The 23,492-nt window shown below is 42.5% G+C and overlaps 1 protein-coding gene and 1 pseudogene across 9 annotated transcripts; one reads left to right on the plus strand and one right to left on the minus strand.

The window, feature by feature from the left end:
• Nucleotides 1–1,271: 1,271 nt before the first annotated feature.
• Nucleotides 1,272–7,721, plus strand: LOC101166467 (annotated as a pseudogene). Of its 8 annotated transcripts, none has more exons than XR_002290160.2 (4): nt 1,272–5,903; nt 7,088–7,129; nt 7,189–7,338; nt 7,437–7,721. The product of XR_002290160.2 is annotated as a putative RNA-binding protein 15 pseudogene, transcript variant X7 (transcript). The 8 variants fall into 8 exon arrangements; XR_002290159.2 differs by having other exon boundaries at nt 7,091–7,129; XR_002290158.2 differs by having other exon boundaries at nt 1,272–7,129.
• A 3,304-nt stretch (nt 7,722–11,025) lies between these two features.
• LOC101166711 (amphoterin-induced protein 1-like) lies at nt 11,026–17,661 on the minus strand. Its single transcript, XM_011474626.3, has 2 exons — nt 17,117–17,661; nt 11,026–16,942 (listed from the first exon to the last, which is right to left on the minus strand). Exon 2 carries the CDS (start codon nt 16,905–16,907, stop codon nt 15,459–15,461), a length of 1,449 nt encoding a protein of 482 aa, XP_011472928.1. The 5' UTR covers nt 16,908–16,942; nt 17,117–17,661; the 3' UTR covers nt 11,026–15,458.
• Between the last annotated feature and the right edge of the window lie 5,831 nt (nt 17,662–23,492).

The following is a 23,492-nucleotide window of genomic DNA, read 5'->3' on the forward strand; positions in this document are numbered from 1 at the left end:
TTCTCTGCGATGATTAAAAAAATGTTTGAAATAAAAGTAGGGCAAGCTGAACAAAGAGACAAAGAGAAAAACAGATTTAGGTTGGTCTTCCTTCACTTTTAAAATTAAACAATAGTACAATAATGTTAATCAACAAGCATGTCATTTTTGTTTCATGATGTGTGACTTGTTAAAATGATTTCTGCTATTGTATAATAATGTCCTCTATGGAACAGAGAATTTTGTCTATAATATAAAAATATATAATAAATAAAACATATTATGATTAATAAGAACTTAATTTTGTTACTTGATAATTAATCTGCTCTTTGACAGAAAAAGCATCATAACTTTGATGCTAAAAGCTGAATGTCAACTATGTAAAAAAAGGTAAAAAACAAAAAGCTGTTAGGGGTGGCTATGTACTGCATAAATTAGTTTCTACTTGCTGCCTTTCAAGCAATTAATCAAACTCTATTTGACAATCAATATACTTGATGGATTAAAGTTTGTCATGTACTGTATGTTTAAGTCCAAATGTTATGATTAGGAGCAATTATAATGTCAAGTTGATAGCATCATTTTCTTTTATTCTCTTCATTTTATAATCAAATATTGAATTCATATCTTAAATAGATTCATTATGCATACCTATGTATTTTTATTTCTACTTTTTCTCTGCTTTTATTGCTGAAATTGCTAAATAAATAAATAAATAGTCTTTTTTATCTTGTGCAAATTATTTTTGGAGTTCAAAAGGGAAGAAAAAGGTCTAAGAAATCTCTTTTCCGAGAGATTAATACTATTTCTTATACTTCCAGAATTAGCTTTAATATTTTCTCAAAGCAACAACAGGGTCAGTTCTTCCGTTTAGGAACCTTGGATGCCCCCATGTGGCTAAACTTTTCCATAAAAACCCTGAGATTTCTGAAATTAGTAACTGGATAAAATATTAGCAAAAAAAAAAAAACATACAAAGAAAAATGAACATTTCACATTAGTTTTCCTTCCAGGTTTTTTATCGTTTTTTGTGCTATGTTTCATATTTAAATTTTAAATATTTTCACTTGTGTCCTCAAAAAGTTCTAAATCTTTGCAATTAAACAAATTTAGCCCAAAACGTTTGAGTTATTTTAGTATTTGAAGGTTGTAATTTTCCGCCATTGGACACAGTAACTTGTACTTTGCCCCAGAGGGCAGAACAGCTGCACCCTTTCGAGATCAGCTGCCTTCCTTCAAATTTGATTGACAGGTTACACATCCAACCGGCTTCTGCCAAATGAAATGGGCGTGACTTCCGGTGCAGCAGTCCAACTTATCCAACATGGCGCTGACGTCGGATGCCTGTGAAGCGTGCTAAAACCTGCGAAAGTCGAACAGCTGTGGGTTGATTTTGTTCACGAAACTTTTACTTTAAAAAAAAAAAAGATTTGGGTTTGTTTCCTGAAACTGCTGGATTCTGTGAAATGAGAGGGAAGGAACATTCGCCGCTCAAAAAGCGCTCCCGTGCAGCAGATGACGGCCAAGGAGGAAGCTATCCTAGCGGCAAGAGGAGCGGAGTCTCAACCGGCTGCAGCGGATCCTCTCAAAGCGGCTCCGGCTCATCCCGGAGAATTTTACACAACAACAAAAGGGACATGAGGGACCTGGACCGAGAGAATTCCTCCAGTCGGACCGGCAGCTACGACTTTGGAGCCGCTTCGGGGAACAAGCCGCACGGCGGCTCCGTGGCGGACTCATCCAGGCCCGGTCCCCGCGCCGACCTGCGGCCTCCGTCAAACCCAGGAAGTGAGTACAAAACGCTCAAAATAAGCGGACTTGGCTCCGAGCTGAACAGCGAGGAGATAGAAGACGGACTTTTCCACGAGTTTAAGAAGTTCGGAGACGTGAGTGTGAAAATAAGTTGCGAAAATGACGAGAGGGTGGCGTTCGTGAACTTCAGGAGACCCGATGACGCCAGAGCGGCGAAGCACGCCCGGGGCAAGCTGGTGCTGTATGACCGTCCGCTGAAAATAGAGACCATCTACCTGAGCAAGCGCAGAAGCCGTTCGCCCATCTCCAAGGACGGCTTCCCCTCCGGACACCGACACCTCCACTCGCAGAGGGCTCTGTCTCCCACGGGGCCCGGATACAGAGACTTCCGGCTCCAGCAGTTGGCTTTGGGCCGCCTGCCTCCTCCGCCGCCTCACCTCAGAGACCTGGACAGAGACCGAGAGTTTCCCCTGTACGAGGCCAGGAACAGACCCCCGTACATCCCAGAATGTGCCGTGTTTCGAGAGGACAAGCTGATCTGTCCGGAGGATGACCAAAGGGCAAACAGGACGTTGTTTCTGGGCAACCTGGACGTTTCCGTGACGGAGAGCGACCTGAGGCGGGCCTTTGACAGGTTCGGCGTGATCACAGAGGTGGACATTAAGCGGCCGGTGAAAGGACAGAGCAACACCTATGGCTTCATCAAATTTGAGAACTTGGACATGGCTCACCGTGCCAAAGTGGCCATGTCGGGGAAGATTCTGGGCCACAGCCCAGTTAAAATTGGATATGGGAAGCCGACGCCCACAACCCGGCTGTGGGTGGGGGGCCTCGGACCCTGGGTTCCCCTCACCGCACTGGCCAAAGAGTTTGACCGCTTTGGCACCATCAGGACTATAGACTACAGGAAAGGGGAGGCGTGGGCTTACATCCAGTATGAAAGCCTGGATGCGGCTCAGGCTGCATGCTCTCACATGAGGGGCTTTCCCCTCGGGGGGCCCGACCGCAGGCTCAGAGTGGACTTTGCAGACACGGAGCATCGCTACCAGCAGCAGCAGCAGTTCATGCAGCTCCCACTCCCACTGCCACATTACGATGTGGTCTCTGAGCCTTTCTCTCACCGCCTCATGGATCCTGTGAGGATGAGGGAGCGTTCTCCTCTGCCCCCTGCTCGCTTTCGGGACCGGGATCTGTATTCCTCTGCCGAGTGGTCCGGCGTGAGCCCTCATGACAGGATCAGAGGCTTGGAACTCGTTGACCACTTGGAGAGGCGCCCAAGAGAGAAGTGGTCTATTGAGCGGGATTTGAACCGCAAAAGGAGACATTTGGACGATGGCTGGCAGCAGGAACGCTCTCCTGCTAACGGGGACTACGGTACGCGCCGCCACGCCGGGTCTTTGGAACGCAGCCCCGGAGGGAGCAGCCGCGATGGAGGTCGCTGCAGCGACGCCGAAGGCCTGCCTCCCTCAGGGAAGACCTCTCCTGGCAAAAAGAAGCAGAACACCCGCGAGGGGGCTCCTGCCGAAAAGAAGAGGAGGACACGCAGCCCCCCTGAGCTTGTGGCCACCGCTGAGAAGAACAGCAAAGGCAAAGCGGACTCCTCTAAGAGCTCAGCAAAGAAAGAACATCCATCCACAAACTCGTCTCCATCCAAGTCTGACCCTGATGGACAGAAGCTGAGTCAGGCCTGGGAGGGGGTCCTCCTGCTCAAGAACAGCACCTTTCCGACCTCCCTGCACCTCCTGGGGGGAGACATGAATTTGGCTTCCAGTCTGCTGGTGGAAGGCCCCACAGGAGGTAAAGTCTCTCAGCTGAAGATCAGCCAGCGCCTGCGCATGGACCAGCCCAAGCTGGACGAAGTCTCCCGCCGCATCAAGGCGGCCAGCTCCAGCGGGTACTCCGTCCTCCTGGCCGTGCCGGGGAGGTCTGCCGACGGCGAGGGTCAGGACAGCAGCAACTCCACGGAGCGGCCGCTGAAGAACCTGGTCTCCTACCTGAAGCACAAAGAAGCGGCCGGCATCATCAGCCTCCCGGTGGGGGGCGGCCGCGACAGAGACCACGCGGGAGTCCTGCATGCCTTCCCTCCGTGCGAGTTCTCGCAGCAGTTCTTGGATGCCTCCGCCAAAGCCTTCGCCAAATCTGAAGATGATTACATGGTGATGGTCATAATCAGAGGCGCGTCGTCGTAGGCAAAGGGGCAGGAGGGGCTGTGCTGCCCCCTGGGGACTGTTGAAGGGCCAGGCACGAATCAGGAAGTGCGGGAAGATCCGTTTTCATTCTGTGCAACCTGAATTCTGTCTTTTATTTGATGCTGGGAGCAGATTTGACAAGATGATTGATTTGTTGTCTATGCCGATAAAACAGAAGGGTTCTCCTTACAAAGCCGCTCAGAAGATTCTGTATGTACGTTTTTACATGACGCAGAAACAGTTTCAACTTTACACGCTTTTATTCAGGAAATGCATGGAGGGCAGTGGGGATCCAGTCACCCTGTAGTGTTGAATCTGCATTGAATAATTATGACGAGAGTCAATCGACGACTGAAGATTTGTAACTTTTGATAAAAAGAAACTCCTCCTTTAATGCAAAAACTTTATTCTTGTGTTGAAAGTTCCATTCCAAATGATTCTTTTTATTGTTTTTAATCGCCAGTTTCATTTGATGCCGCACAAAGAGAAACCCCGGAGCAGACTGTAGTGTTTGGGGTGTTTGTGTATCTTTTTGCACATCACTGTGGGGGTCCTGTCATGACACACAAGGGTTCACGAAGTTCTCACAGACCGCAGAGTGTAGCAGCGAGCATATTTGATCTAGAAAATGAAAAGATGGAGGCTAAAGAACGACTGAAGTGGGAAAAAAGGCAGAATCCAAAGTCGGGTTTGTGGTTATTTTACTTCAGACGGTCAGCAAACCTTAACTTTGTAGAGGATTAAGATCAAACTGCTGAGTAATGTTCATTTCTGACATATTTTATGCATTTTTTGCCCCCCCTCCCCATACAACATATTTTATTAATGTGTGATCCAAACTGGGTGACTCGTCATTTGGGTTTCATGTTCTGATGTTCTAATTCTGGTTCCTACCTGTACTAAACCACATATGTGGTCTAAACCACATGATGTCTGTCCTGCACATCTGGACCTGCCATCACCTCGGACTCGAGTGATGCAAACGCGAGGAGGGGAAGCGGTTGTCCCGCGGCGGTCCTTGAAAGAAGACTTTTTAACGCTCGCTTTTCATGCTTTAATTTGAAGTTCTGTGTTTTTTCAAAATGGGGATAAAAAAAAAATCTGTGCTGTTTGCTCTGGATATCTGCAAGAGAAGTGGAGAACATCAGTGACCTGAGAGGGTTCTCCAACTGTGAAAAAAAAAAAACACAAGTGCGGAAGGCACTTGATGGCTCTTGTCTTAATAAACATGAGTTTCCGTGGGAAACCAGAGTGCCTCGGAAGACGACTGTTGTCACCTGTTCTGTTCTGGGGATTGATTCTCAAAGCGGAGAGGCTTTCACGCCGACGGCAGGAGTCGCCGTCCGCCGAGAGGACAGGAAGTGTGAGAACCCAGCGCGGCCTCTCGGTCGGGTGTGTCCATGTTTGATTTGAGATTTGGCCGCACTAGAGTACTTTTCCAGCAAGTCTAGCGTCGCCTCCGATGTACGGCTTGTCCTGCTTTTTTTCCGGAGGCGTGCCTGAAAAGCATCAAGTTCGTCGTCTCACCGCAGGCCGTCGCCATCAGACGGCCTCTCTGGAAGCACGACTGCGAGTCCAGCAGCGCAGGGATGCAGAAAGTACGGGTTCAGCATCTGCAGCAGCTTCCAGAAGGAACGGCGCTTGTTTTAGCTCAGATTGTGACACTGGAGTTTGGAGGAGACCAGGACAGACTTCAGTCTGTGTCTGGAGTTAAAGCTCGACTTGCTGGCGCCATTTGCCTAACTTGACAAAACTTAAGGAAGAACCAATCGCCTATACGGTCTTTAACTTTTTTTGTTGAGTTTGACACTTTTGAAAAGCGTATAATATGAGACTTGATGTGGGAGCAAAGCCACGAGCTGCAGGATCTACCTGAAACTGCCGCGCTTCCTTCTGAACAGAAGGATGGAGGAGGAGGAGGAGGAGGAGCGGCGCCGGCCGGGGGTTCTGGAGGTGCGGGATACACCGGCTTCTGTTCTGCAGGTAACGTATAGAAAAGATAGAAAAAGTGCTCTAGTTACCCTGTAGCTAAACTCATGAACCAAATGTGCAAAATCTGTCAGTTCTCCTGTGATGCAACTTCTTTCCTCATTCAAACCCATTTTAATGCTTTTTTTGGTCAAATTTAGTTTGGTTTCCTGTAATTCTTGTAGTTTAACACGTAGAATGTCAAACTTAAAAAATAAAAATTGAACAGTTTTCACTGAAGTGAGTAGATAAAAAATGTGAGACAGATGGAGGAAATAACTGCACCAATTTGAAGCTTTAAAAATGTTATAAAAAATCGGGGTTGACTAAAACAGGACTGGATGTCACTCATAATCTATGCTTAGATTTACAGTTCAGGACCACATAGTTTGTAATTTAAGATCACATTAAGTTGAATTTTTGAAGACTTACATATTTTTTTTTAAATTGTCCCAAAAAAGTGTTCTTTTCTAAAAACCAAAAGCAGAAGCAGCATAAGGACTTGCTTCAAAATCAACTTTATTTTTTGATGTCTTGTGGGTGAAAATCGGTTTAAATAGGTTTTTCAAACCTAACTAGCAGATGTGTGATAAAGTTCACTTTCTCTCTAATTGACCGGCTGAAGGCCTAAACCTGGTCGGCAGCCGTGAGCGTTGCATTCGGGAGCAGCTGAGGAAAAGAGAGGAGCGACCTCAGAAAAGCTGAGAATGCCACATTGCAGGCGTGAGACGTTTGAGGCGCCGGTCAAAGGCGAAAGGAAGCCAACAGCAGGTGTTCATCTGTTTCAGGCAGATCCTCAAACGGCAGAAAAACGATTCAAACGTCAGGTTTTGTTTGGTTTTCTAACTTGTCCTGTTCAACAGCTGAGCAAACAGATGAGAGCAGAAGGCCTCTTGTGTTGGACATATTTGACTGTTACAACATGGGGTTATGAATCTCCTAACACACCAAGTGTATATTTGAATAAGCCCTTTTTGTAATTTATACTGAACTATATTCATATTAATCATATGTGTAACAGTTTTTTGTTGGAAACGTCAGTTTTATTGCGTCCAAACCCTTCAAATGTCGTTTTTGAGGGTGGATCAAATTCCCAAAGTGACTCTTACCAAACTTGTGTTGCTAGGAGGCTGGAGGGAGCTCCGAGGCAGACATCATTTTCTTACCGTACACATAACTTCTGTACTGTTTCCATCCAGCAGATCTCTACTGTAGGAGGAGGACACTGGTCACAGATCGAGGTATGTGACCCAAAACGGGTCATAAAAATGAACCAGACCCATTCAGAACTGTGTCACAGATGTCTTCAGGTAGTTTTTATCAACGCCGGGACTGAGGTGGCGCCAGTGAGTCCTTCCACAGGCGGGATGTCGCCGTCGGTCATCCTGATGGGTCGTCCGGATCGCCGCTTGAAATGTGAAGTGACAGCGAGTGGAAAACTGCCCCTCAGGTGAACTCAGCGGTCAGTCCATCTTTGTCAGCTTTGACAGCTGGCTAAAGCGTTGTGTCCGATCTCCTCATGTCATGTCCTCCTTTCTGCTCCTTCAGGTCGCGTTCTGTGGCTCCAAACACCGTCCTTTGCTCTCCATCTGTCTTCCAGAGAAGCTGCTTCTCCGAGTATTGAACGTGTTTAACCGACGCTCAGAGGAAGGAGAGGATCCATCCTTCCCACCGACCAGATTAGAGAAAACTCCTGTCTGATTCATCAGAAAACTGAAACCAGGTGAGTGAGACTTGTTCCGAATATTGTTTTTTATTATTCTGTATTTTGTACATTTGTATTCAAATTTGTATTTGAGTTTGCTGAAATAAAGGAAATGTTTCTAAAGTGCACCGCTATTGTGTCTTTTTGACCTCATGGGTCTGTTGTTCCTGACTGTAACAGTTTGCTGAAGGCGTTCAGCTCAAGAACGAGATGTTTCACACAAACACGGATCTAAACCGTATCTGTTCACATAGCAGCGATGTAAAGCACGCCGCTACTGGACTCTAGAGTGATGAACCGCGCATTTCCATCTGACAATCTATTGGATGAGTCTGGGGAACGCAACGTTTCAGACTACACTTCTGGAAGAAAGGTCAAAAATAGCTATAAACTCTCTCCTCAACCTTGTGGACAGCCTTCCCAGAAAAGGTGAAGCTGTAGTAGCTGATAAAAGGTGGAACGACATCATATAGAGCTCCATAGGTCTGGAATGGGATGGTACTTCAGTTCATAGGCAAGTGAGTGAATGCTTTGGGTAATGGAGTGTATTTTATACACAGTTGCCATGATCCAGCTCTTATCAGATCAAGTGCATTAATAAAGAATCTATAGCTGCATGAAGAGACTGAATATGTCAAGAAATCACAATCAAGCAGGTAAACCACTCTACCACAGACCGGTACTTCACTCTAAATCAACTTAATCATTTAAACATGCGCCTATCATTTTATCTAAAGCAAAAGTCAAACGGGTGAAATTACTATGAACTTATTTATATTTTATATCACCATCAATGTTTGTGTCAAAGAATCAGAGCTGCAGATTTCTTCTCTCAGTTGCATCGTTTGGTGATTTTTGACGACTGCCTTCAATAGAAGAAGCACATCTGCTTCCACTCATAGTTTTGTCTAAGTCAGCTTTTTTTTGGTTTACTGATGTAAAGAAAAAAGGTCATATTGATCTTCCAGACAAAATTCATTTTTATAATGAAATTATATTTAAAAAAAAGAATCTTCCTTTTATTGTTTCAGCAAACCTGACATTAAATATATATATGTGTCTATATATATATATATATATGTATATATTTTATATGTGTGTTATATATGTGTGTGTTCTATCTATCTATCTATCTATCTATCTATCTATCTATCTATCTATCTATCTATCTATCTATCTATCTATCTATCTATCTATCTATCTATCTATCTATCTATCTATCTATCTATCTATCTATCTATCTATCTATCTATCTATCTATCTATCTATCTATCTATCTATCTATCTATCTATCTATCTATCTATCTATCTATCTATCTATCTATCTATCTATCTATCTATCTATCTATCTATCTATCTATCTATCTAACATTTTTTAATATCCCTTGAAAATATTTTGATTATTAATACATTTCTGGATAGACCACTGAAAAAGTATTTAAACAAAATTGTGGAAAATAAAGGAATTCTAGGTGGAATTTTAGTTTCACGTGTTTCTGAATGGAGGCTGCACTATGGTGTAGTGGTTAGCACCCTTGCCTCACAGCGAGGGTCTCCTGATTCAAACCCAGCTGTGTAGAGTCTGCATGTTCTCGTATTAGTTCAATGAAGTTCATAGTGTCTGGATTACTATCTGGCCTCTTAGGTTCTTCTGTTATCAGACACAGTTGTGTTTTTTCACATACCTGACATGTTTCAAATGTGAAAAATTGGGAAAGATTGTGAAAAAACACAATTGTGTCTGATGTGAAAAAACACAATTGTGTCTGATGCCAAAAGAACCTAGAGAGGTCTGCACGTTCTCCTCGAGCATGGGTGGGTTTTCTCAGGGAACTTTGGCTTCCTCCCACTGTCTAAGGTTAATTCAGAGGTTAATTTGGGACTACAAGTTACCCGTAGGTGTGCAGGTGAGTGTGTGGTTCTGCTGCAGCCTGGCGCCAAGTTCAGGGTGTGGCCTGGCTTTTCACCCCACAGGAGCTGGGTTTTCTCTCGTGACCCGGAAAGGGTCAAGTTCTGTAGATTTGTGGATATTTGTGAATCCCATCAGGCTACAGGAGACCACTAGATGGCAGTCAGTACCCCAAAGTGATGTTCTCATTGCATCTTTTTCATTGTGCAGTGGGGGTGGGGGAGGGGGCTGAGCAGAGGATGAGTCATCTCACTCAGAATTCAGTCCTTCAACCACAGTCCTTCATTGTCGGCTGGCTCTTCTGCTGATCAGAGATTTTTTCCGCCGACAGCTGCACGTCTTCTATTTATAATCTGCTAGTTTATTTATAAAGAGAGTGAATCTCAGCCTTTGAACGCCCGGAGCACAACCCTGCTGAGCGTATGTGGAACCGGTTGTTTGTGATCCTCAACCCTAAAATACCGTCAAACCCATTCTGCTTTGTTGTGGTTCATTTTACAAATAGCCCCCACGCCTGATTGTGAGTAAACACAGTAACATGAAAAAGCTGCCCCCGCAGACCTCAAAAGGCGAGTTAGCAGCCGGTGACAGAGGTTTCATTCACAAAAACGCCCTCAACTACCCCTCTTTCCTAAGCAAAGGGCAAAATAACACAACCCTTTAAACTCCAATAAAAGTTGTGTTTTTAACATTTCTTTCATGATGTAGGACATTAGGAAATTAAAATTTAAAAAGCATTTCTGAGTATTTATTTATTCAAAATGTTGTGAATCAGGAGCAAACAAAAAGATGCCATTTGAAAAAGTGTAACCCTTGTGCTATCCTAGGCACTTTAACGTTGGGAGTTGGGTCATCTAGACCCACTAGACAGCGCTCTGAACCTTTTTTCTTCAATGATTTGTGATCTTCACTGGTGTCCATGGATTACATGAAATCTTTCCACCTTTATCCACCTTTGTCATGGTAGGGAGAACACGTCAATGGAAGGGGGGCGGTCATAGGATAGGACAAGGGATAAGCTGCTACGGAGCCCCAAATCATTCATAATTTAACAAATTAATATGACCTTGTGCAATCACATAATAATTTAAAATCTGAGTGCAGGTTTTTCACAATTATCTTTTTATAAATTTAGGAGAGATTTATTGGTTGATTGTGTGATTGCACATGGTCATATTTACTTTTTAATTATGAACAATTTGAGGATCCATAAGCTCCCTGCTCTGCTCTATTCTGTTGCATCCACTTGCAGACAAATAGATCCATGAACGTCTTTGTCTTCTGAGCTGGAATCTGGATCTAAACCGTACGGCTGGGTAGCTCCAATATTGTTCACAAATTTGGTTGCATCGCTAATGTTAGGTCGGGTGTGTGGGACGCTGTTAAGTGGCGGGAGAGCACGTAAACAGACGGATGATGGGAAGGGGGTGGGCTTACTCCATGCCAACAGTCCCGCCCAAAACCTGGAGACATATTTCTGTTGAACCACCTCCGCACTGCAGAAACTACGTCCCAGAAAACAATTTTTTTTTTTTAATTTTGGCTAAGAGTATCCTAATCATAATTTAAAGACCCCTGGAAACTGTAAATATCTTGAGATCTGACACAGCCTTGAAACGGTTGTAGCTGTCCCTCTATGGCACAGAGAAAGCTCACTAATGTATTGCCTCAGAATATTGCCAGAAGTGAGTTAATGTGATGGGAAGAGGAATACAGCGGAATACACTCGGTGCGGTTTTCCATCTCAGCCATAAGTGCTTAACAAGAAACTCGGTCCCTGAAGTGAAACAAGACTGAGGGTCAGACGTTCAACAGAACCAAAGTTTATCCATTGAGAAAGTTAAACCCACTTTCTTTTCTTTTCTTTTGGTCTTAATTGTTTGATCAACACGGATTTAAACCAAGAAAGCTGCAAGTACTCATATCAAGGCTGGTGTTCTGTTTTATTTTAGTCATTTACAGTACAGACCAAAAGTTTGGATACACCTTCCCATTCATTTGAATGGGGTCGGTACTGAATGTCATCAAATACACAACAAATGATACATATAGTGACAGCGACATTAAATGAACAGAAAAGAGGGAAAATGTAAATGTGCCAGTGGTAAAAAAAACCCCACTCATTTCATCATTAAATAAAAACAGTCCAAACTGTTTCCTGCAGAACATTTTCAACACTGTAAGACACATAATTTCAATTAAAGATCTAAAAGTGCCTGTTTATGCTGAACATCTGCAAACTAAAAACTTTTTGTTCATTTAGAATAAATAGAGACATCTCAGTGATTTGTTCCCATTGTTTCTACCAATCATTATATTACAAGTTTAATATGTAAAAATGCATTCAATCTTGTGAGATTGGTGGTGAGATTTAATAACATTTTACTTTTACCCACTCATTATTTGAGCCCTTTTTGTTCATCATGTTTATTGAACTATTTTATTCAAATCCCGTCATCAGTCAGGTTTGGCTTTTCCTCATGATCTGCAGCAGTCTTCACATATGCAGGTCTTTCTCAATTCACAGCCAGACTTTACTGCATTTTTGTTTCACCAAAGAGAAGAAGAATATTCACTTTATGTTTGTTTAACGTTGTTGAAGACGTACGTGTCAAAACAGAAGATGGTTACAGCACTGCAGCTCTGAATTCTACACCAAACAGAAAGATGACTTAAACAGAACAGCAATAACGACTCTGATGTGAAACATGCCGTTTCTGAGGATACATTCGGTGTTTTGGATGGTAGAGTTTATCCCCCATAGTTTATGGGGTTCCGTTTTGGCCAAAAATATGTCTTTGCATCCACTGTCAATGTCTACCGAACGGGATCATTGAACATTGGTTCAAGCGCTTTACAGTCACAGTCCTATTCACACACCGATGGCGGCTCTGCTGCCGAACACTGGCGCCAACCTCCCAACAAAGGCAAGGGGGGGTTCAGTGTCTTGTCCAAGGACACTGCAACACATGGACGGGCCAGGTGGGAATCAAACCTGCAATTTTCTTGATCAGACGTCAACCAACCTACCACTGCACCACGGCAAATGTTTGATTAGTCTTAAAATTGTGTATGAACTACACTTTAAACTAAACTTCTTTTTATGTATTTGTTGTGTCTGCTTTTGTACTTCATCCTATTGGTGTTTATTGCAAACATTGTTGTGTAGACACAGTTTGATCTATTGTTAGACTCTCTTTAGTTGACGGTATTCCTCCAGCTTTAGAAAAGCAGCAATGGCTGCAGGGTCTGCGCTGGTGTTTGACCTCTGTGAGGCGACCTGGACGCCTTTAGCCTGGATTCACTCGGTTTAACACATGAATCACATGAAAACCTTTGGGTCAAAAGTTGCTACCTTACTTATGAAGTTGAAAAACAGAAAAGACATTCAGCAAGTCTGTGTGTTCGTGTTTGTTTACTGGACCTAATCTCAAAAGCAGACAGCTTTTAGTAGAGATAATTTTAACCGACTCTTTCAAGGTACGTTTAGGATTTGAAAAACATCCTGAGTTCAGGAGAAGACTTCAGCCCGGCCTTTGTATCATTGTTAGAGTGGAGTAGAGTAGAGCTTTATTTGCCAAATGCACAGATATGTCGCAGCACATATACATTGGAATTCTTGTGCATTTCCCCTCAAGTAAAAAAAACACTGTACACAAGGAAATAAAGATCAAATAATAATAACGATAACAAGTAAAAGTAGTTGAAGGGGTTTTAAAACTTTCATATTGTACGTAGTATTATTGCACATGTTGTAGAGAATAAAAGGGATTCTCAAACTCAGTCCAGCTTTGACTTTTAAACAGATGTGGATGGGAATTTAACATTTACTAAAGTAACGTTTTGTGGAAAGACGTTGTCTTAGAGTACAATTCTCCAGCATTACTTTAACTGAATTAGATTAAAGATAAATCAGTGTTTTTACTCAGCTACAATTGGTTACTTTCTATTCCTTAGTCACATTTGTACTTTTTATTGTAGGATTTCACCCAAATACTATTGGCATATAGTTTTAAAAAAAAGGAACTTTTGCTGAATCACAGCATCATAGGGCAACGACGTGGAAAAACAGACACAAAGCCGGTAACCACTCGACATTTTCTCTGCAGTGAAAGGTCTGGAGTCAGATGTTTTGGTCTGTTCAGAGGAAAATCAGCCAAAGCAAACATGGTAAATGCAAACATACCATATTTTCTGCACTATAGGGCGCACCAGATCATAAGGCACACCGTCAGTGAATGGGCAACTTTTGAACCTTATGTCATTTATAACATGCACTCAACTATAAAGTGCTTTAAGCCAGACAAAAAAAAATCAGAGCTGAGTTTGCCAGAGACTTAAAGTAACTAAGGTCACAGTAACTCTAAAACTTGTTTGTAACTCACTAGACATTAGCCGCATTAGAAGGGATCGGCGCGTTTGCAACTCGTAAAAAGTCAGACTGTTACGGTTAAAACAAACCATGTGACCATGCTGACTCCAACCCCTGTTGGTAACATGAAAAAAAAAACACATTCAACACGGCTACATGTTAGCTGCATTAGCCTATTCACCCAAACGGGTTTGCAACTTTTGACAGAGCGTTGTCCTCTCAGAATCACTTCAACGTCGATAAACACAACCAGAAATAATGCATACTTCAGTTCAAATGTTTGTTTTAATATATGATAAAAAGACATATTAAATAAATTGACATTTTCCATGTGGCAGAAATCTAAAATGCTGTGATGAAAATGAGTCAAAGCAACAAATCTAGTCGTTAAATTGTCTGATGAGTCTTTTTCTTATTGACACGTTAAATTTTTGATTAAACTAATTTAAAAATACTTTTGGAAATCTGGATAATGAGATGTAAGTCTGGTGTTTAGACTTGAAATGATAAGGATTGATTTCTAACATAAAGTTGAAATTTTAAAAGCAATAATTAATCACAGTAGTGTGTCGACGGTGTCATACACACAGATATATGTACTCATTCATCATACAACTATTTAGGTGTTGATTATATTGCATAAGGATAATTGCTATAACATCACATCCTGCGAAACCTGTAGTAAAGCAGGGATGTAAAAGCTCAGCCTCTGAGTATCATGCAGTAACAGTTGGGTTCTGGAAGTTCTGGATCAACAAGTTCAACTTTAAGGAACTTTGGTAAAAAGTTTCCTCTTTTCACAATCATCCTCGCCTCTAAAGAGGCTCCGCCTCATGCAGTCAGTCAGCAGGTTAAACATTAAACCTCTTTGAAGACCCACTCTGATGAAAAGTGTGTTCATGGTGTTTTTAACATTCTCTTGTGGCATTTCTAAAGAAAAGCAATTCGGGCCATTTAATTATTCAAATGGTTGTGAAGCTGGAGCAGGAAAAAAAATGCTTCTGTGTGACGTACAAATTACTACGGCAAGCCACAAGCTCCCTGCTCGCTCCATTCTGATGCATCCACAGACAGATCCACGTGCATGTTTGTCTTCCTCGTCCGAGCTGGATTCTGGATCAGAACTGTAGAACTGGATTGCTACGATCCTGCTCGCTATTATTGTAACAAAAATGTTAAGTTGAAGTTGTGAGGGGCTGCAAGCTAGTGGGAGAGTGTGTAAACAAAGGGATGTCGGGAAGTAGAGCTGGGCTTACTCTGCTCACAGGTTTTTTTAATTGGGCTAAAAACTGCAAAATCATAAATAAAAGACCACTGGGAACGCTTTTAAAATAGATCAAAAGATGATCGGAGTGGGTCTTCGTGCTGCAACTTTTTGAGAATGTTCCACTCAACTCATATCAGTATTTTTAAGCTGTGATTCCTTAAATTCACACTTTAGCCACATTTAGCCTGATTTTTATCTTAAATATGCAGCTTTTTGCAATAATAATATTGCTTTTCTACTCTGAATGCGAACCAAAGTGTTGTTTTAAAGGTTCATAACTTTGAAATATTGTTCACGTTGAAAGCTGTTCCTGTTGTTTACACCACCATGGGAGCATCAGAGCACACTGACTCACTGTCCGAGCCTCTCCTCTTCCTCCCGTCTTCTCCCTCGTTCTCTTCTCCAATGGGATTCAGATTCCCGTTTTGCTCCGGCATGGCTGCATGCCTGCCGGCCTGAGAAAGGTTTTCATCCGAGGAGTGGAGACTTCCTCTGAAGTCCTCCTTCTCGGCGTCCTGATCTGTGCAGCAGGCGCAGCGGCAGGGAGTGAAATACAGATAAAAGAACACCATGACCACACTCACCAGGCACCCCACCAGGGTGGTGTAGGCTGTATTAATGTTCTCTAGCCCACCACTCATAGTGGAGTTAAACACCACTACAGTTACATGCAGAGTCTCATTCAGCGAGTCACTTGTGGCGTAGCAGGTGTAGATTCCAGAGTCCTCTACTTTGAGAGCCTCGATGAGGAGGCTGCCGTCAGAGCGCATCACAGCCCGTGTGACTTCCTGTGGCGGTGTGACATTTCTGGGTAATTCCCATCTTTTCAGCATGCTCCTCTGCTTTGTGTCACACTCCAGTACCAGGGACTGTCCCAGATAGGCCTCCTCTTTCAGACCTTTGACCTCACTGCAATTCAAGTGAGCCCTGTGCAGATCCAGGATGAGCATGGTTGTTTTACGCAGGCTGGGTATCACACACGTGTGGCTGCTTGTGAAGTCCATGGCCGAGGTGAGATCTTTGATGTACCAGTGCGCCACCAAGTCATATAACTCACAACTGCAGCTCAGTGGGTTGTTGTGGAAGAAAACTCCAGAGCCGATCCAGGCAGGCAGAGCCAGAAGATCACTGATCGGGAGGCTTTTGATGCGGTTGGAGGAGACGTCCAGTAGTTTCAGACTCTCTAGGCGGGTTTGCTCCTTCACCAGCTCCAAGGGGAAGCGTGAGATGCGGTTGTGGCTCAGGTAGACCCTTTGCAGAAGCATGAGCCCGGAGAAGGCACTGCGATCTATTTGAGAAATGTTGTTCTTATACAGAAGCAGCACCTGGAGCTGCTCCAGCGGCTCAAAGATCAACTCGTCCAACTGACGGAGGTCGTTGAAGGAAAGGTCCAGGTAGTGAAGGTTGGTCACATGCAGAAAGGCCTCGGAGGAGAGGAAGTTGAGGCCGTTGTTGTTGAGCAGTAACCTCTGCAGGCTGTCCAGACGTGTGGAGGTCCAGCCAGCTCGAAGCCTGGTGATGGAATTGAAGCTGAGGTCCAGCACGGTGGTGTATCGTGGAAGGGAGGTGGGAATGTTGCTTAAATTTGCTTTAGAGCAGCTGATGATGTTACTGGCACACACACAAGTCTTTTTGCAGTCCAAGGGGGGGCCTACTGGCTGCCTCTGGACGCTGACTGATGGCAATAACAATAAAAGCTGCAGAAGAGCAAAAAGGCATTTCCTCAACCCTGCAGGAGGGATGCATCTGCAGAGTGGGGCCCCCATGGTGCAGGATTAGACACTGCAGAACAGTCTTCAAGCTGTTGGGACAGTATTAATAAATCAGTACAGCTGAGACATCAAACTAACAGCCTTAAACAAATATTCTGCTCCTGCAGCTCCTCTGCAGCTGCACTGATGGAAAAGTTCAGTCCCGTAGCAGAGGGTTGTTTTGCTTTAGCATAAAGGATTAGGGGGCAGACGTCCCACCTTACCTTAGGCCGGACAAAACAACGTTCGCAGAGAGGATCCGGCACAGGAGCGACGCCTCTTCTTCATGTCAGCAGCAGCGGCTCCTTCTGCCAGTCACGGTGTCGGACAGCAGCTGCTCTCTGGGGAGGAGGCGCTGATCGGAGAGCCGGGAGGGGGGTGTCTCACCTCCCTCCTGCCTCCCAGATCCAACCGGCTCAGAATTTCCTAATCTAACAGGGAGTTTCCTCTTTAAAATATGGGATCGGCAGAAAAAGACTGTCTCTGCCAGAGCTATTTGGTGTATTTCTGTGTTCAAAGGGTGGGCATTTCCCCCAACACCCAGTTACCCTTTTACTCTGATCATCTCATCACCTTGCTAAAGGACAGTCCCTGTGGGGCCTGCAGCATTCCATGAAGGACGTGATTTGCATGCAGAGGAGGACAGATCAGTAACGCAGCTGTGATTTATGAGGCAAACGGAAGACGTGATTCACAGGAAAGAGCAGACGGTCAGTGTGGAAACGCACAATACTCAATATTTGAAACATATTTTTAAAAGCTATTTTAAAATGTCTGTGGTGTAAAGTTGCAGAGTTTTGATTTATGATTGACACTTTACTGAAACTGTTATGGGATATCAAGTAAAGAAAATGTAAAATATGAAAAATTGAAACTTCTGAGGAAAATATTATATGTTTATGACGTTAATTAGTGATATTCAATCAGTAAAGAATATTTCTACTTTAGTTTTTAACAATGATTTAAGGTGGAGTGGTGTTCCCAGTGGTCTTTTATTTAGGATTACGCCATTTTAGCCAAAGTCTAAAAACCTGTGTTGTAGAACATAGAACAAATTCAAAAAAACCTTTTGTTATTTCTGGGACATAGTTTCTGCAGAGCGGCAGAGGTTTATTCGACATTTTCCTCTGAGTTGTGGGCAAACAACCTTCACAGTCCAATTCTGCTGTTTTGACTCTTCCACCGCTAGCTTACAGCCCCTCACACCCCCAACCTAACATTACTGGTGCAACAGCCTAGTAGCGTTGCACTAACTTGACCAGCTCAGTGGCTTTGTGGTAGAGTGTCCGCCCTGTGACCGGAAGTCGTGAGTTCAAATCTGGGCTGACTCATACCAAAGTCTCTATAAATGGGACCTTTTTGCCTCCCTGCTTGACAATCAGCATTAAAGGATTGGATTGGGGGGTTGATCCACCAAATGGTTCCCGAGCGTAGCTGTGTCTGCAGCTCACCGCTCATGGGTCAAATACGGAGACCAATGCGACGGCTAGTGGTGCTTCAACAGAAATGGTGAGCAACATTGGAGCTGTCCATCATGTCGTCTAAAGAAGCTCCACCAGTATCAGTTACCACTGAAACCAGAAAGAAACATTAAACCTCTTCAAAGACCCACTTGGACAAGTCACCAAACCCCACATGGGTCCTGGTGGGGATGGGTTGGTGGGTTGGTGCCAGTGTTCACCGTGTGTGTCCGCGGGTTACAGCGCTTTGGGCCTTCAAAGAAGGTGGTAAAGTGCTAAACAAGTACATGCCCTTTAGCATTTTCTCTTTTTTTAAATGGATTTAAACACTTTCCCGGTGTGACATCATTTGTTGTCTCTTATTCTTTTAGAAGGTTCCTGTGTGGTGGGTGTGGCCCAAAAGGTTTCAAAATAAAGTTAAGATAAGAGCTATTGTTTTATCATAAAAGCTATTGACAGTTGTGCCAGGTAAATCTGTCTCTTCTTCTTTTAACTTTTTTTTTTTTAAGTTCTTCAGGTGAAAGATGGAACCAGTCTGGAATTTTTTGGTTTCCAAACTTTTGTATGGTAAAATTATTTACTTTTTTTATGCTAAAATAAATCTTGCAACCAAATTTTACAAATTTTTGGAATTTTAAAGGTTTGAAGTAAAAATAAAATAAAACCGTTATTTGGTCTTTGAACACATAAATATTTATAGTGCTAATTTCTATTTCTCAATTTGCTTGTTTACCTCTCTCCGGTGTGTGATTTCCCCTCATCCTGATTAAAGTGCTTTTCCTTTCTCATGGCCGATTGTGATTCAGGTTTGAGTTTCAGGTTGAGGCCGATCCAGTCAGATGTTTGTTGAGTTGGGAAGCATCAAATATCAGTGTTGATTCAGGCTCCCGCCTGAGAACATTCAGCTCCTGTTTATGGTAAATAACCTGCAGGACTGAGGCAGCCACACAAAGCAATATTAGTATTAATATTAAAATAAAGAGGTAATCAACAATCAGAAACGTGATTTTTACCCAATCTTCTGATTCTTAACACACTTTTTAGCTTCTTTGATTTGCTTTTGTTTTATACTGGCCTGTCAGCGGGACTGACCCTTTAAATCAGTAGGAAGCAGCTTGAAGAGAATAGATTATACAGTTTTGGGAGTGAGATTATAATCTGGTTGCTGTCTTTAGCCCTTGTGCTGTCTTATGCCTTGGAGGCATATTAACATTGAGAGTGGGGTCATCTAGACCCACTAGACAGTGCTCTGAACCTTTTTTCTTCAATGATTTGTGATCTTCACTGGTGTCCATGGATTACATGAAATCTTTCCACCTTTATCCACCTTTGTCATGGTATGGAGAACACCTCAATGTGAGGGTACAAGAAAGATAGCACAAGGGTTATACTAATTGGTTTTTAAGCCAGTGATTGGACCGAAGATGATTCATTTTCCTTCCGTAATGTCTTCTGTGATGTACCTCAACAGATAAAGCAAAACTCAATCCACTTTTCAATTCCATCTGCCTTTATTTATTCATTTATTGATAATGTACAACTTTCCTATGAACTAAAGTTCCATTAAAAAATTCCGAATAGTTTTTAAAATTAGATTGTTATTCTAGTTTTCTACTGTTATTAATCCTGAATTTGTCCATGTAAATGTGTGTCTCTGTGCATGACAATTTAACAACTAAATTTGTTGCTTTGACTCGTTTTCATCACAGCATTTTAGATTTCTGCCACATGGAAAATGTCAATATGATGATTATTTAATGTGTCTTTTTATCATGCTTTTAATAATGCAGCACATTAAAACAAACATTTGAACTGAACTATGCATTATTTCTGGTTGTGTTTGTTGACCTTGAAGTGATTCTGAGAGGACAACGCTCTGTCATAATGTCCGTTTTTTTGTAGGAGTTGCAAACCCGTTTGGGTGAATAGGCTAATGCAGCTAACATGTAGCCGTGTTGAATGTGTTTTTTTTTCATGTTACCAACAGGGGTTGGAGTCAGCATGGTCACATGGTTTGTTTTAGCCGTAACAGTCTGCCTTTTTACGAGTTGCAAACGCGCCGAACCCTTCTAATGCGGCTAATGTGTAGTGACAGTTACTGTGACCTTAGTTACTTTAAATCTCTGGCAAACTCAGCTCTGATTTATTTTTGTCTGGCTTAAAGCACTTTATAGTTGAGTGCATGTTATAAATGACATAAGGTTCAAAAGTTGCCCATTCACTGACGGTGTGCCTTATGATCTGGTGCGCCCTATAGTGCAGAAAATATGGTATGTTTGCATTTACCATGTTTGCTTTGGCTGATTTTCCTCTGAACAGACCAAAACATCTGACTCCAGACCTTTCACTGCAGAGAAAATGTCGAGTGGTTACCGGCTTTGTGTCTGTTTTTCCACGTCGTTGCCCTATGATGCTGTGATTCAGCAAAAGCAGCATTGAACCCACATTTTTACATAACGTATCCAGTTACAACAGGAGGTCTGAACTCACAGACACCCACTGGGGCAGTGTGCTCACACACTACATTAGAAAAGAAATCGCATGTTGGATCACGTTTCAAGTGGAGTTGTTTGGTTTGTTGGGCTTTCGCGTTTTATGGCAGCATTGAAGTCAAGATTTTTTAAGGGCAAAGTTGGAATAAAAACATTAGAAACAGAAAAGCGAATTTGTTTTTAATGAAAGAAGAGTTAAAGGATTTTCCACAGAAAATAATCCAACAATCCATAGAATAACCAAGATTATTTAGACGTGAGGACATGAATAAACGTACTAAGCCTTGTGCTATCTTGTGGGGTCCAGATGACCCCACTCCCAACATTAACGTGCCTCAAAGCTGAACCTTTTTTCTTCAATGATTTGTGATCTTCACTGGTGTCCATGGATTACATGAACTCTTTCCACCTTTATCCACCTTTTAGATTGTTATTCTAATTTTCTACTGTTATTAACCCTGAAGTTGTCCGTGTAAATGTGTGTCTCTGTGCATGATGGACACAACGGGACCATCTCCTAAATAAAGATGAAAATCTGCTTTTGGCTTTGACCTTTTGTCCCTCCTGAACTATGAAACAGGGATTACACTGCCACCTTCTGGTGTAGGCAGGAAATTCAGCTCCGAGTTCTACTGCAGAGCAGAGAAGAATCTAAAAGGAATTTAACACAATTGAACATATGGAGAAAAGAATCCATGCATGATTTTACCTTAAATCATAAATGCCATAAAAATATACAAAAATTGTTTTCTAATTTCGGTAACATAAACCCAATAAAATCAGAGATGCAATTAAAAAGTTTTTTGTGATACATTTCACAATATTTGTAAAACGTGTTTTAAAACCTCAGAACATTACTAAGTTTATAGCTCCATGTAGAGAGATGTGATGTGTTACGTAAAATGACAAAATTTTAGGGCTGTAGAAAATAATTTTTTTAGCAAAAGATTTGCATTTTTACTTTCCATGTTTGTCAAGATGTAAAGAGTTTATTAAAACTATGAAATTATAGGGAAAAAAGTGACAGTAGTTCAAAAAGTGATTATTGTGAAAAATTAAATGCAATCCGTTTAAAAACAACTATGAAGCTAATTTAACCTTGTTGGTCTCACTTGTGGGTATTCAAACACAAACATGCAGCCCTACAGTCTCTGCTTTTCTTTGTGTACGTTTAAAAAGCGCCAAAAAAAGACATCAGGGTAAATGGGGACAATAGAAACACCACACCTCTATGGTCTATAGAGGTGTAGGAAGTGTTGCACTCTGCAACCTTGAAGAGTAAAAGAGCCTTTTAGGCCTGAGTCTTTCTGATCAGGAGCCATGAAATCCTATTTTATCCCATAAGACAACGTGATACTACTTTGCACTGATTGCATATTTTTTTACATAATGAATAATTATTATAAAAATCGTTTTTTTCTTTTTCTTTTTACTTTTGATAGGAGGTCGTATGACTTCCTTTCAAAAATAAACAACTTCCTGTGGCAAACAGGATCATCAGGGCAGCTAAAGTTCTCCTGTGGTTTTAAATGATGCAAAACAAGAATGACAGTTTCTCCTGTTATATCTTAGCTCTACTGTGGTGAGGCATCATCTTTTTTCCTATTTACTACTGCTGTTAACTCCGACATAATCATTAATTCATTGGTATCTTGAAGTTAGTTATTTTACTTTTAAGAGCACCTCAACCATAAATTGATCAACTTTTCTAATCTAAATTAAATCAATGCTGACCCTTTTTATATTAATATTATTTTATTTTTCTTTAGCCATATAGCCACAGAGCCACAATAGATGGGTGAAAAAAGGCACTTGTGGCTCCAGAGCCTCAGCTCCAGACCCCTGAACTAGGAGAAGATACTTGTCTTAGTAAAATAAACTTTTCTGAAACATGAAGGAATCAAGCACAAGAAAATGTGTCGTCAATTTTAAAAATGACTAAACAAACAAACCTAAACCTATAATTTATGGCTTTTCTATAAACATTACCTTCTTTTATAATCAATAAAAAGTTGACTGAACATATTTACAGCTGCAGTCAAAAGTCCAATTTGTGGATATAAATGATTGGTGTAGGCAGGGTCACATTCTTTGATTTCTCCAGTGCGTTCAACACCATCCAGCCCTGCTTACTGGGTGAGAGGCTGCAGCTGATGGGTGTGGAAGGGGCCCTGGTCTCCTGGATCATCGACTACTTGTCGGACAGGCTGCAGTTTGTCCGGTTGGCCAGTGTCCTGTCTGACGTGGTAAGGAGCAGTGTGGGGGCCCCACAGGGCACTGTGCTCTCTCCCTTCCTGTTTACTTTGTACACCAGTGACTTCCAGTACAACTCAGAGTCATGCCATCTTCAGAAGTTCTCTGATGACTCTGCTGTTGTTGGCTGCATCAATGGTGGGCGGGAGGAGGAGTACAGGGAACTTGTGGATAAATTCATGAAGTGGGCTGGAGTAAACCACCTGCTGCTCAATGTGGAAGAGACCAGAGAGATGGTGATGGACTTCAGAAAGAAACCACCAGCTTCCCAGCCTCTCAGCATCTTCGGCAGGGATGTGGCAGAGGTAGAGGAGCACTGCTGTGTATGAGAAGGCCAGAGAAGGACTCTACTCCCAGAGTTTGGTCCTGGTCCTTTGATGTGTGCAGCAGAATGC

The sequence above is a fragment of the Oryzias latipes genome, chromosome 5, assembly GCF_002234675.1.
Source record: "Oryzias latipes chromosome 5, ASM223467v1".
NCBI lineage: Eukaryota > Metazoa > Chordata > Actinopteri > Beloniformes > Adrianichthyidae > Oryzias > Oryzias latipes.